This window comes from Odocoileus virginianus, unplaced genomic scaffold (genome assembly GCF_023699985.2).
Source record: "Odocoileus virginianus isolate 20LAN1187 ecotype Illinois unplaced genomic scaffold, Ovbor_1.2 Unplaced_Contig_22, whole genome shotgun sequence".
NCBI lineage: Eukaryota > Metazoa > Chordata > Mammalia > Artiodactyla > Cervidae > Odocoileus > Odocoileus virginianus.
Genome location: NW_027224339.1, coordinates 1,194,823 through 1,207,816, shown reverse-complemented (window position 1 = coordinate 1,207,816; position 12,994 = coordinate 1,194,823). Strand labels below are relative to the sequence as shown.

The 12,994-nt window shown below is 40.3% G+C and overlaps 1 protein-coding gene across 1 annotated transcript in view; it reads right to left on the bottom strand.

Annotated features, from left to right (window-relative positions):
- CLCN5 (chloride voltage-gated channel 5) overlaps nucleotides 1-12,694 on the bottom strand; it is a 186,196-nt gene extending 173,502 nt beyond the window's left edge. The window contains exons 1-2 of the mRNA XM_020897507.2: nucleotides 12,528-12,694; nucleotides 9,864-10,020 (exon numbers count right to left, since the gene is read on the bottom strand). Of these exons, the coding sequence (XP_020753166.1) occupies nucleotides 9,864-9,879 (16 nt within the window). The 5' untranslated portion in view covers nucleotides 9,880-10,020; nucleotides 12,528-12,694. The remainder of the gene's footprint in view (nucleotides 1-9,863; nucleotides 10,021-12,527) is intronic.
- Between the last annotated feature and the right edge of the window lie 300 nt (nucleotides 12,695-12,994).

Here is a 12,994-nt window from a genome sequence, read left to right as displayed (position 1 = left end):
GCATTTGTCTTTTAGGATACAATTTGTTTCTCTTAAAAACTGTGGGAGTCCCACACTGTTGGTGGGAATGTAAATTGGTGCAGCCACTGTGGAAAACAGTATGGAGGTTTCTTAAAAAACTAAAAACAGAACTACCATATGATCCAGCAATCCAACTCCTGGGCATATATATGAAAAATATGAAAATGAATTTGAAAAGATACATGCACCTCAATGTTCACTGCAGCACTATTTACAACAGCCAAGACATGGAAACAACCTAAATGTCCATCAACAGATGAATGGATAAAGAAGATATGGTACATATATACAATGGAGTGTTAGCCATAAAAAAGAATAAAGACATTTGCAGCAACATAGATGGATCTAGAGACTATCATATTAAATGAAATAACTCAACCAAAGACAAATATTATATGATATCACTTACATGTGGAATCTAAAAATATAATACAAATGAACTTATTTACAAAAGAGAAACAGACTCACACACAGAGAAAACAAACTTATGATTACCAAAGAAGGGGAGGCACAAACTAGGAGTATGGGATTAATAGATGCACGTTACTATAAATAAAACAGATAAACAATAAGGATTTACCATATAGCACAAGGAACTATATTCAGTATCTTATAATAACCTATTATGGAAAAGAATCTGAAGCTATATACCTGAAACGAACATAATACTGTAAATCAACTATAGTTAAATAAAAAATAAAATGTGGAGGAGCACTTCCTTATAGATGAATTCCAGTTGAAAAAAAATGAGGGATGATAAAATTAGAAAAATTATTGCTTTTCAGAAATTCGAATAAAGATTGCCAATGCTAAAACTGTTGGAGGAATGATTTGGGAAACAGGATATTCATAAGGTCTTAAAGTACCATGCCACAGATACTTTTTGTTAATTATCTATAAAAAACAGAACCTCAGCAATGAAGAGATATGGCAGATACCACCTTAATAAGTGATTACTTTAGCATCACAAATAACAGGGTAAACTGACATTACATGTCTTCACCGAAAATGTAACGCAGTGGATGTACACAACATCACCTATGTAAATTTCTTGCCAAAAGCACATAACTCGAATCTGATCTCAGGAAAACAATCACACAAAGCCAAACTGAGGAATGTTTTTTATATGACAACTGTCCTGGCTTCTTCAAAACTATCAATGTATCACAATGAAACAAAGAAACAGGAACAAAAGGGACAGATAATCAAATACTTGTCCCTGGATTTGATACCAAATGCCTCCTCAAAAATGCTATAAAAGATACTTTAGTGAAGTGAAGTTGCTCAGTCGTGTCCGACTCTTTGCGACCCCATGGTCTGTAGCCTACCAGGCTTCTCCATCCATGGGATTTTCCAGGCAAGAATACTGGAGTGAGTTACCATTTCCTTCTCCAGGAGATCTTCCTGACCCAGGGATTGAACCCGAGTCTCCTGCATTGTAGGCAGACGCTTTACTGTCTGAGCCACCAAGGAAGTCCTAAAAGATACTTTAGGATAACTGAAAAAATATAGGCTATAAACTACATAAAATTATTGTATAGGTGATAATTCCTTGAGTGTGAACACTATTATTGTTATGGAGGAGAAAGTCTTTCTTCCCATTCTCTTTAATTAAAATTTTATATTGAGATAAAAACATAATTTGTAGATTCACATGTAATTATAAATAGTACACAGTGATGCAATATACCCTTTGAAGTATGATTATTATTAACCCCATTTTACAGAAGAGGGTAAGGCCCAAAGATATGAAATAACTTGCCTATAGCTAGCAGCAACAGAGCCAGGATACAAACCCAGGGAGTCTGTCTCCAGAGACACTTGACCCCAGAGGACATAACTGAGGCTTTTGGAGCTCAGAGAACTCTGGTTATCAACTTGCAGAAATGGGTTCAGATGCAGGTGTATCAGATTCCAAGGCCCATGTTCCTTCCACACTGGACGCTTGGGAAGGAATAGCTGGCTCTTAGAGAAAAATTTTCTGAAAGTCTCTTTTTGGCTACCCCCTACTCAGTGTTTTTCATCATAATCCATACCCCATCCCATTCTGCCCCAGTGAGGAGTTGTGGTAGGGCAATAATGCAGAGAGACGAAGAACTCATTTCCTGTACCTGCCACAGATGAGACACTGCACCAGAGAAAAAAGAAGGGGAGTGGACGCTCTGTTTCTTTACTCCTGTGCTAACACCATCCCTTTTATTTGAGAGTAACACACATACTAACGTTTTGGTCAACAGAACAGGACCAGATGGCTTTTCCTAGGTGATGGTGGTCCAAGTATCAAGCCATACAGCCATCGAGATTTCACACTGAAGCTCTGTGATCAATTCACTGACTGCTTTGTGATGCTCCCCTTGGCGCCCAAGTGTTAGCTAAATCACCAGAGTGTTTACAAATACACTGTGATGTGCTAAAAAAAAAAAAAAAACTGCAAGGTTGAAATTTACTTCCCTTGGATCTGAAGCCAACAGAACAGTTTCTCACTGCATCTGTTTTATTTTCACGCTTACCCGGACATATTTTGCCACTTCACCTTATTATGTAACTCCCACACTAGATTAAGTGTAATTTCCCCATTTTTGCACACTTTTCCTGTTCCCAATCTCACTCTCAAAAGAGTTTTTTTGGAGTCAACAGGAGAGACAGTCAAAAATTACAAGAATACTTAAGGAAGAATATTTAAAAAAAAAAACTGCTCTAACAAAACCTTCAGGGATTTAGTGTGTTTTGTTTTGTTTCTTATTTGGAGGTAGAGGGCACAGAAAGGCTGAAACAGCTGTCTAGAAGTCCACACAATTCACTTCTTTCCTTGTTGAAGGCACTGCTATTTTATACCTCATTTCCAAACAACTTGTTCTCTGATTTAAAAGAAATACATATTTATATAAAATTTGGAAAATACAAGTACAAAAGGGAAAAAATATAAATGCATCCTACTACCTGGGGATAGCCAGTTCAACAACTTTGGATCATTTCCATCCATTCTGTATTTATCATCACATTCATAGGTATACAGATGTAAACACATAGAGATATATATAAACTCCCAGTTACATTGAAAAGACAGAAGTAGAATAATCCCATACTCTTCCATTATACCATGAAGATTTTCTTCAGCATTGGTCTTGATTTTTAATAGCCAAATATTTTACTCTGTGAACCTGTCGTAATTTACTAACATTCCCCTATGTTAGTTTGTCACCATTTATAAATACCTTAGTATATAAAGCTTCATTTTTTCACCATTTATAAATACCTTAGCATATAAAGTTGCATATATATATCTGATAGTTCCTTCATAAATTATACTTGTAAAAATTAACAAGGAATCTATGTTATATACAGAAAAATTAAAAGATACAAATAAGCAAAAAGAAAGTCAACCGCAATTATTTTAAAAAATACTTTGGGGTCTATCCCCTTAGACTTTTCTTTGTAGAAACATACATGGACATGACACATGTATTAATATGGGATCATATTATTAATAATAAAAAGTAACAGTTACTAACAATAGTTACCAGGTATTGAGTACTTACCACATGCCAGGCACTGTGATCTTCTTTTTTTCTCCCTTTTTACTGTACTCTTTTTTTTAAAAAAAAAAAATTGTAGTATAATTGTTTTACAATGTTGTGCTAGTTTCTACTGTACAGCAAAGTGTATCAGTTATATGTATATGAATATTCCCTCTTTTTTTATTTCCTCCCCATTTAGGTCACCACAGAGCACTGAGTGTAGTTCCCTGTGTATACAGTAGGTTCTCATTAGCTATCCATTTTACACATAGTATCAATAGTTCACATATGTCAATCCCAACCTCCCAATCCATCCTACCCCTGCCTTCCCCCTTGGTATCCATACATTTGTTCTCTATGTCTGTGTCTCTATTTCTGCTTTGCAAATAAGATCATTTATACCATTTTTCTAGATTCTACATATATGTGTTAATATATGATATTTGTTTTTCTCTTTCTGACTTACTTTACTCTCATCATTTTCTGATGTAATCCTTGCAACCACCCTACAGATTAGCTCAGCAGTTTCCTCTGCACACTGGAGTCGCCTGGCGGGCCTCAATCCCTGAGCACTGGATCTCAGTCCTAGAGATTCATATTTCATCGGTCTGGGTGAGGCTTGGGTTTGGGGGGGGGGTGCTTTAAAGATCCCCAGGTGATCCTAATGGATGTACAGGTTGGGAACTGTTAGGTTCACTTCTGTTTTATCCCTCTTTCAACTAACATGAAAGTTGAGGATGGGCTTCCCTGGTGGCTCAGACATTAAAGAATCCACCTGCAATATGGGAGACCTGGGTTCGATCCCTGGGTTGGGAAGATCCCTGGAGAAGGGAACAGCTACCCACTCCAGCATTCTGGCCTGGAGAATTCCATGGACTGTATAGTCCATGGAGTCACAAAGAGTTGGACACAAGGCAAGTAACTTCTCAAAACCACGCAGCTCATAAAGCTGGGATTTCCATCTAGCTCTAAGCCCAGAGCCCACACTTTTAAATGCTGATAATTTGGGATGTACTTCCCACCCCCAGCATTTAACACCATATTGTGAACCCATTTCTATGTTAATAAGTATAATTAATCCACATTATCATTTTTAATAACTATAGTATTCCATTGTATCAATGCATCAGAATGCAAGTGTTATCAATTTTCCCCACTATAGAAAATGCTACAATCAATATCCTTTTTGATACATTTTTCTGTACATCCTTCATTATTTCCTTAGGATGAATTCCAAGAAAAGGAACTGCTGGGTGAAAAGGTAAACATGTTTTTTAAAGCTTTTGACAAATATTGCCAAACTGACATTCCCACCAGAAGTGTATGCAAATGCCTACTTGCTTGTGTCCTTGCCAAAGCTGCATTTTGTCATTTCGTTTTAATGACTGGAAATTATATTGGAGAAAATGGTATGCCATTTTATTTCTCCCCCCCCCTCCTTTGACTACTACTGAGACAGAACATTTTTTCATGTTTATTGGCCATCTGGATTTCTGCTTATGTATTTTCCTATTCCCATCCTTTGCATATTTTTCTAGTAAAATACGTGCATTTTTCTTATTAAGCTGTGAGTCTATATATTAAGGATAATGAGTCTTTTTGCAGTTGTTTCTAGTTCTCTCATGGTTTTGTGTAGAAATTTTAATAGTTGGTTATATTAAACTTTTTCATCAGTCTACCTTTCATATTATGCATACAAACATCTTCCCTACCCCCAAATTATGTGAGTATCCTCCTATAATTTTTGAGTTCCTTTATCATTTTTTTAAAACTTTTAATTCTTTAATGCAGCAGTTCCCAAACAGGACTACACATCAGAATTGCTCACAGCAGTTCTTTAAACACTCAGGTCTTAAGACTGAATCACAATTTGAGGGGATGAGAACTGAGCAAGAATATTTTTAAAAGGCACTTCCAATGCACCCCCTTCTTTTTATTAAGAAACACTATTTTAATCCTTCTAAATTTACACTGGTGTCATTTTTCCAAGTTACTTCACTATGTTTGTTAAATCAAGCATTTCATGAAGTTGAAATGCTACTTTTATCCTCGTCGGTAAGTTCTGTGACAGCGGAGCCCAGCCCTGTGTTCTCCAGGGCTCTACATAGTGCCTGGTACACAAGTGGTGCTGGACGTTAATTGAAGAAATAAATGGCACCTGACAACACAAGTCTCCACCCTCATCCCACCCCAACTCGGCTACTGTTCTCTTCAATATTTTCTTGACCATTAGACCAATGAAACTGATGTTATTAATGATGACTCTGAGTTATCAAAAATATTAAATTATGCTCAGTAAACTCTGTTTAAAATGGCCAGGAAATGTCTTAGAGGACTCCATCAAACAAAGTCAAAATAATAATGTTGGCCATGTTTAAGAGGTATGGGAATTCTGATTCAATTCTCCATGGAGGAACTAGATAGCATTGACCTGAGAGACTAACAACACTTGGCTTCCTCTCGCTCTGAAGAGTTGCTCTAGCAGATGCAGAAACTGACTCAGAGCTTCCTTGAGCTGAGGACAGAACCACACATTCCCTGCTCCAAGAGTCAATAAGAAAAAATTGAAATAGTGAATCAGGAGACCTGAGTTTTAGTTCTGTCACTACTGCTAACCTATTTGACCACGGTCATGTCACTAAACCTCTAGGGGTTGGGCTAGATGTTTTCTAAGGATCTCTTCAGATCTAAACCTCTACATAGAGACCTAAACAAAAGAGGGAGGGGATATATGTGTACATGTGGCTGATTCATGTTGTTGTACAGTAGAAACTAACACATTGTAAAGAAATTATCCTTCAATTTAAAAATAAATTAAAAAAGAAAGACCCTAATAGACTACTATGGGGCAGGCCTTCCAAGAACAACCCAAAATTCCCTCCACAGAATGGGGTCCCAGGTCCATTCCAGAATATAGCAAATAATAATGACAGTAGTAGAATCAGTAGTAGTGATACTAATAGGAGTACTAGTAACAATAACAGCTATTGCTGAATTTTGTGTGTGCGTGCTCAGTCGCTCAGTTGTGTCTGACTCTTTGCAACCCCATGACTGCAGCCCACCAGGCTCCTCTGTCCATTGGGATTCTCCAGGCAAGAATACTGGAGTGGGTTGCCATTTCCTCTTCCAGGGGATCTTCCCAACCCAGGGATTGAACCCTTGTCACCTGCAGCTCCTGAACTGTCAAGTGGATTCTTTTGGGGATTTTTTTTTTTTTTTTACTTATTTATAAGTTTTTTATTGAGATATAACATACTGATTCAGTATTTGCATGTATATTTAAACAATCACCATGAGTCTAGTTTACCTTTATCACCATACACAGTTACAGATTTTCTCACTATGATAGAAACATTTAAGATCTATTATCTTGGCAACTTTCAAATATACACTAGAGTATTATTAACAAGAAGCACCATGCTATACATTAAATTTCTATGACTTATTCTATAATTGGAAGCTTGTACCTTTTGACTTCCTTTATACATTTAGCCCAACCCCACCCCACATCCTTGGCAATCACCAATCCATTGTCTGAATCTGTGAGCTGCTTTTTCTTTCTTTAGATTCCACATATAAATGAGATCATATGGTATTTATCTTTCTCGGCAGGAAAATTCTTTACCATGGAGCCACCTGGGCAGCCCGTTGCCAAATTCTACTGAGCACTTATTGTGTGATAGACATTATTCCAAATGGCTTACTACTAATAATAGTGGCATAAACTTTTATGGCACTTACTATGTTCCAAGTGTTTTGTTTAATATTAACTTAATCATCAAAACAACCTTGCAAGGTTAAGTTCTATTGTTATCCCCATTTTATAAAAGAGAAAAATGAGACACAGAGAGATTAAGGGACTTGCCCAAGGTCTCACAGCTACCAAGTGACAACCAACACAATTGAACCTGGACCCACACTGTAACTACTCTACCATACTGACACCCAAACCATCACTGTACTATACTTGTCACTTCAGAGGTTGCACAAAGGAATGAGTTGCAGTTACTGCTGTGGAATACTCCCCCTCTTCATTAATGCTAGAAAAGCTGTTTGCCTCCAATGTGATTCTAAGCAGATCAAATTTCAGGGCCTGAGATAGCAAAATATATTACTTATTAAGAAATTATGACATTTTTATTAAGAACTGTTATCCATTAAAATGTTTTTTATTATAAATCATTAACTTACTAATGACATTTCCATTAAACAGAAAGAAAACACACGCTTTTAATGCATCATTAGGAACAAAACTTTAGCTCCCCATCTGCACAAAGTCTAGGGCTTCTCAGGTGGCACTAGAGGTAAAGAACCCACCTGCCAATGCAAGAGACGCAGGTTTGATTCCTGGGTGGGGAAGATCCCCTGGAGAAGGAAATGGCAACCCACTCCAGTTTTCTTACCTGGAGAATCCCAATAGACAGAGAAGCCTACAGTCCACAGGGTCAGAAAGAGTCAGAAACGACTGAAGTGATTTAGCATGCACTCAGGAGCACAACTTTAGCTCCCCACCTGCACAAACTCTAATTCCATACCTTCAGCACTGTCTTTTAAACACTGACCTGACAGCTCATAGCACCTCAAACAAAACAGGCCAAACCAAACGCAGTACACTAATTTCCCACCACCCCCACACCCCACATACCTTTCATGGTCCCGACTCAATGAATGGCGCCACTGGCCCCAGGCACCCAAAACTGGGTGTCAACCCAGGCTCAGTTCTTCCCATATCCAGTTACAGAATGTTCGCAGAATTCATCTCATTCTCTCCATCCTTGCTGCCCCTCCTTCTGCTCAGACCCTCACCATCTCTTCCCTAAGTCACTATACCAGAAACCTCCCAACTGGTTCTTGGTTTCCATTCTCTCCAGCTCCAACCCTACCTCCATAATGCTGCCAAAGTAATCTTTCTAAAATAAAACTTGATTATGTTACTTCCCTGTTTAGAATCTTTGTCTTCAGGATAAAGTGTAAAATCCTTTTTAGGACATACAAGGTTCTTTATTATCTGGCCTCTGACCACCTCTCCTGCTTCATCCAAGGTCGTGGCCCACACATCTCACATGAGGCCAACAGAACAACTTGGAAGTTTCCAAACAGTGCTTCTCTGTCTGCCCAGAATGCAATTCTCTCATTTGCCCATCTGGCAAACTCCCACTCATTTTTCATTTTTTTAGGCCAGCTCAAAACCCACAGTTCATCATGCTTTTCTCTGAGCATCCATCACATTTTGCATCTCTATTATAACACTTATTCAACCTGACACAACTATTTGCTTATATAGTTTGTCTCCTCGATAAGACAAGGAACCCTCTAGGGTTCTCCATCTTAATCATTTCTATATTCTACTTGTTGAATTAAAAGAATGTCTCAGAATTTAAACAAGAATATCCAAATTCCTCCCAATAACTGCCCATTGGATGAGTCAAACCAGGCATATAGGCCGAATCTCATTTCAACAAGTATCTTTAAAGTGACAACCCTAGCATATCAAAAATACTTGTTACAGCTATAACCAACAGGAGACAGTTTTAAAAGAAATATCAGACCACCAACAAACCTACCTGTTGAATATTTATAGACATTTGAGCTCCCTTCATTCTATTCCATCTAAGTGGTTCTTAACCTTTTTTGGGTCACAGACCAATTTACGTAGTGTTTGTCTACCATTTCTTAAACCCATACTCCCTTATGATAAACATAAAAATCCCATGCAACCCTGGAGATTCTGATACTCTCCAAACCCACCAAAAAATAAAAAGTTACTTCTGTGGTAAGAAATCACAGGTTCACAAGAGATGTGCTCTATCAGGCAAGATAGCATTAAGCTTTGCTTTCAAGTCATGCCATTGTATTAGAACAGACATTAATATTAACGTATAACATTGAATATCCTTTAAAGTCTTTATTGGGAAGAGAAAGCCAGAGAGGTGCTGACATCTGTCTCCCCCACCTTTGAGAACCTTATGATGGAAATTTGCCAGAAACAAATAAACTGAAATATGAAAAAAAATATCCTCCGTCTCCTGACCTGTAACCCCCATAAGCACATGTTCAAATGAAGGGAGTTCTTTGAAAATGCTCCTGGCACTACATTTTCCTGCTATTCCTACTCTCCACACACGCCTCTTCACTCCTACTTTAAAATAATCGGAACTAGCTAGCAGCAACTCCTTTTGAACTAAAAAGCTTTGTCCTGGCGAAGACAAACGGTTAAATTAAAGAAACAGCTGTGTGGCTGCCTGCCTCTGGCTTGGGGGTTTGGGTTGTGGTAGAGGATAGAGGAGGAAAAACCAGTTGGAGGAGTAAGTACTAACTTCTTACCCTGCCACGTGGCCATCTTGATCCTATTCTCTCCCACGCTGAGGTCAGCAAGCTCAGAGTTTCCCAGACCCCCCAGTTTTGTAGGGAGAATCGACTGGGATGTGGAGAGAACAGCAGCTGTATCGTCTTGTATTCTGCAGAATGCTCAAGCTGGAACCTGAAAATGTCAATAAGAAAATGAATACCTAAATGAAAAACATTCAAATCCTTGAAAAGCATCTCCTGTCCCTCTCTGGACCTCTCTTTCCATGATAAGCAGAGACAGTTAAGTGTCATATTTCTACCTAAGCAGCAAGGTATCACTGAAAAAAGAACGGGGAGATCTAGAGTCAGTTAATATTGCCCTTGAGTGTTGTCCAATTCTGCATGAATCACTGGATCTTCAGTACCTAGGTTTCAGAGTCTCAAAGGATGGGTGGTTGGATGAGATAGCCATTAAGTGTCTCTTGACGTGACCTCCAAGTTCCACACTTTGGGGAATGAAGAACAGCATAATACCCAATGCCCTTCCCAACCCCCAAAACATCCAACTCTACATTAAGAAATTTCATAGAAAGGAGAGCAAATTTTGTGACTAAAGTTTTAAAATGGATCTTGCATAAGAGCCATGCCCTCAAGGTCGTGGTGCTTCCTCTCTACTTCATTATATTTTCTCACATTTTGCCAATGTCCTGTAGGAGCTTAGATTGCTTTTATAATCAGGAAGGAAAAGAACCAAAAGAAAAGAAAAATGTAAAAGTAGAACTCTAAGTAAAACCAAATTAATTCAGATAATTTCTATTTTTAAAATGTCAAATTCAGTCTTTGGACGGTACTGCTTGAAAGGATAAGAAAGGCACTAGGAATGGAAGAAAAAAATGAAATGTCTGACTACTTTATTTGATTTAGAAGATGACTATATTAAACACTTTGTCCATTTAAACATGTTCTTAAGTATTAAAGTGGTCTTTCTTACGTAGTATACAAGCCGATCTGCTTTTTCTAAGTAAAAGTCCTCACCTTTTTGACCCAGGGAACTTCAAAATAGATTGCTATTTCCATAGCTTTCATATAAGCAACACTTCCACGCTCTAAGTTAAAGTGCTGACAATAGACACACTAAGGAGTAACAGCAAACTTGACGGTCATCATTTTGGCCTTTTTTAAACAACGAACTTGACGGTCATCATTTTGGCCTTTTTTAAATGATGTTTTTTGCTGTTGTTTTAGATTTGAGTTTTACTTAACAGATAGTTAGCCAAGGTTTTTAACGGAAAAGCTCAAATATATACATGAGAGGAATGAGTAACATAACAAACACCCAGATACCTATCAACTAGATAAAAAAATATCAACTGGTCAATCTCATTTTGTCTATTATTATTCATGCATGGTTGTATGCTTAGTAGCTCAATCGTGTCTGACTCTGCGACCCCATGGACTGTAGTCCGCCAGGCTCCTCTGTCCATGGGATTCTCCAGGCAAGAATACTGGAGTGGGTAGCCATTTCCTTCTCCAGGGGATCTTTCCGACCCAGGGATTGAACCCAGGTCTCCTGCATTGCAGGCAGATTCCTTACCGTCTGAGCCACCAGGGAAGCCCTCTTATTCATGGAAATGACTTTTTTTAAGAACGAAAGTGTGAATGTGCACACTAACCCCAAGAAGACAAAAGAGAGAAAAGAATGCTTTGGCTAAGGAAAGGCTTGCAAAGTCCAAGAAAACTAGGAACTCACAAAGTCCCAGGATGGAATCACCAGGAAAATTGCTTCGATGACTTATCTGGAACCTAGAGCAGTTTGTTTTGGTTTGCCTTTTTTTTTTTTTTTTTTCTCCTCTTATTTAGCGTGCAGTACTGATACGCGCCTCATGGGACCAGGAGAATTTAACATCTCCGAAGTCAAACCTGGGCAGCTGCTAATAAATCTATGAAGAGTACATAAAGCAGATTCTTACTGGCTTTTTATACTTCACACTTCTGGATCTCCCTCACTTATTCAGGATAGCTTACTCTTGACGTTATCATATGGGCACACGTACAACTTCACTTGGCACTCCTGGAACGTGATTTGCTCTGAAATATTAACAAGGTACACACATATCAACGTGAAGGGAAAGTTTTTCCCTTGAGGAGAAAGCGCTCAAGCGCAAGCCTGGAAAGTCAGGAGAGAGCCAGCTCCCCGCGTTAAGTGAGAAAAGAAAAACGCAGCAACTACTTTTCCGAGAGCTTGGACTCCTCTTCGTTACGACCCACACAAACCTGCCAGCCCAGAGCAGGATGGATAAGAACGGGGCCTCAACGGGGTTTTACCAGCCAAAGCCACCCTGCCTCAATCGTGGAAAGGGGACGCCTGCAGCTAACCTCCCTCCCCCATTCAAAAGCTGGGCGGGCTTGGCGCGGCTCCGCGAGGAAACTTCGCTGGGACAGCGCAGGGACCCTGGCTCGGAGAATAGGGCTGGGCTCCCTGGAAGATGCCGCCCTGCACTGGCTAGAACTGGCCGGTCTAACTCCTCCGAGTGCCAGGCGGTGGCGGCCAGGCACGGGGAACCCCTATCTCCGGGGGGCCGAGGCAGCGGGGGAGCGCCTCCCCTGTGTCTCTACGCCCAGGGGGTGCTCTGGGGGTGGGCCGGGGACCAGGGGCCCGCCTAAGACCTGCTGCAGTAGAGACAGCCCATTTGTCTTTACCTGTCGCCGAGATCCGGAGCGACGGAGCCTGTGTCCGCCGCCGGCGGGCCGAGCGCTCAGTCGGCTCTGGCGTCCGGGACTCTAAGTTGAGCTAGCGCCCCACGTAGCCGGCAGAGCTTCATTCACAGCCCAGCCAGGAGGAGGGGGAGCGGAGCGGGCCCGCGGCTCATGTGACAGGCGCCTCGCAAAGATCTGCCAAGCACGGCCGCCGTCTGCGCGTGCGCGCCCCAGCCAGCACGCTCCCCACTCCTCGGCCGAGGTGGGGAGGAGGTGATCCCCGCCCGGGAGTTAGCAGGGCGGGGAGAGCCGCGGCGGAGGCGGTGCAGGGAGGAGTTTCCGTGCGCGCAGCCGCAGTAGCTCGGCCTTGCTCGCTGCCATATTTAATAAGGACTGGGCGGGTCCTCGCCCAGTGCTGGGCGTGTCAGTTGCTTTTGAAAAATAAATGCTGCTTTATGTTTCACTGTTTC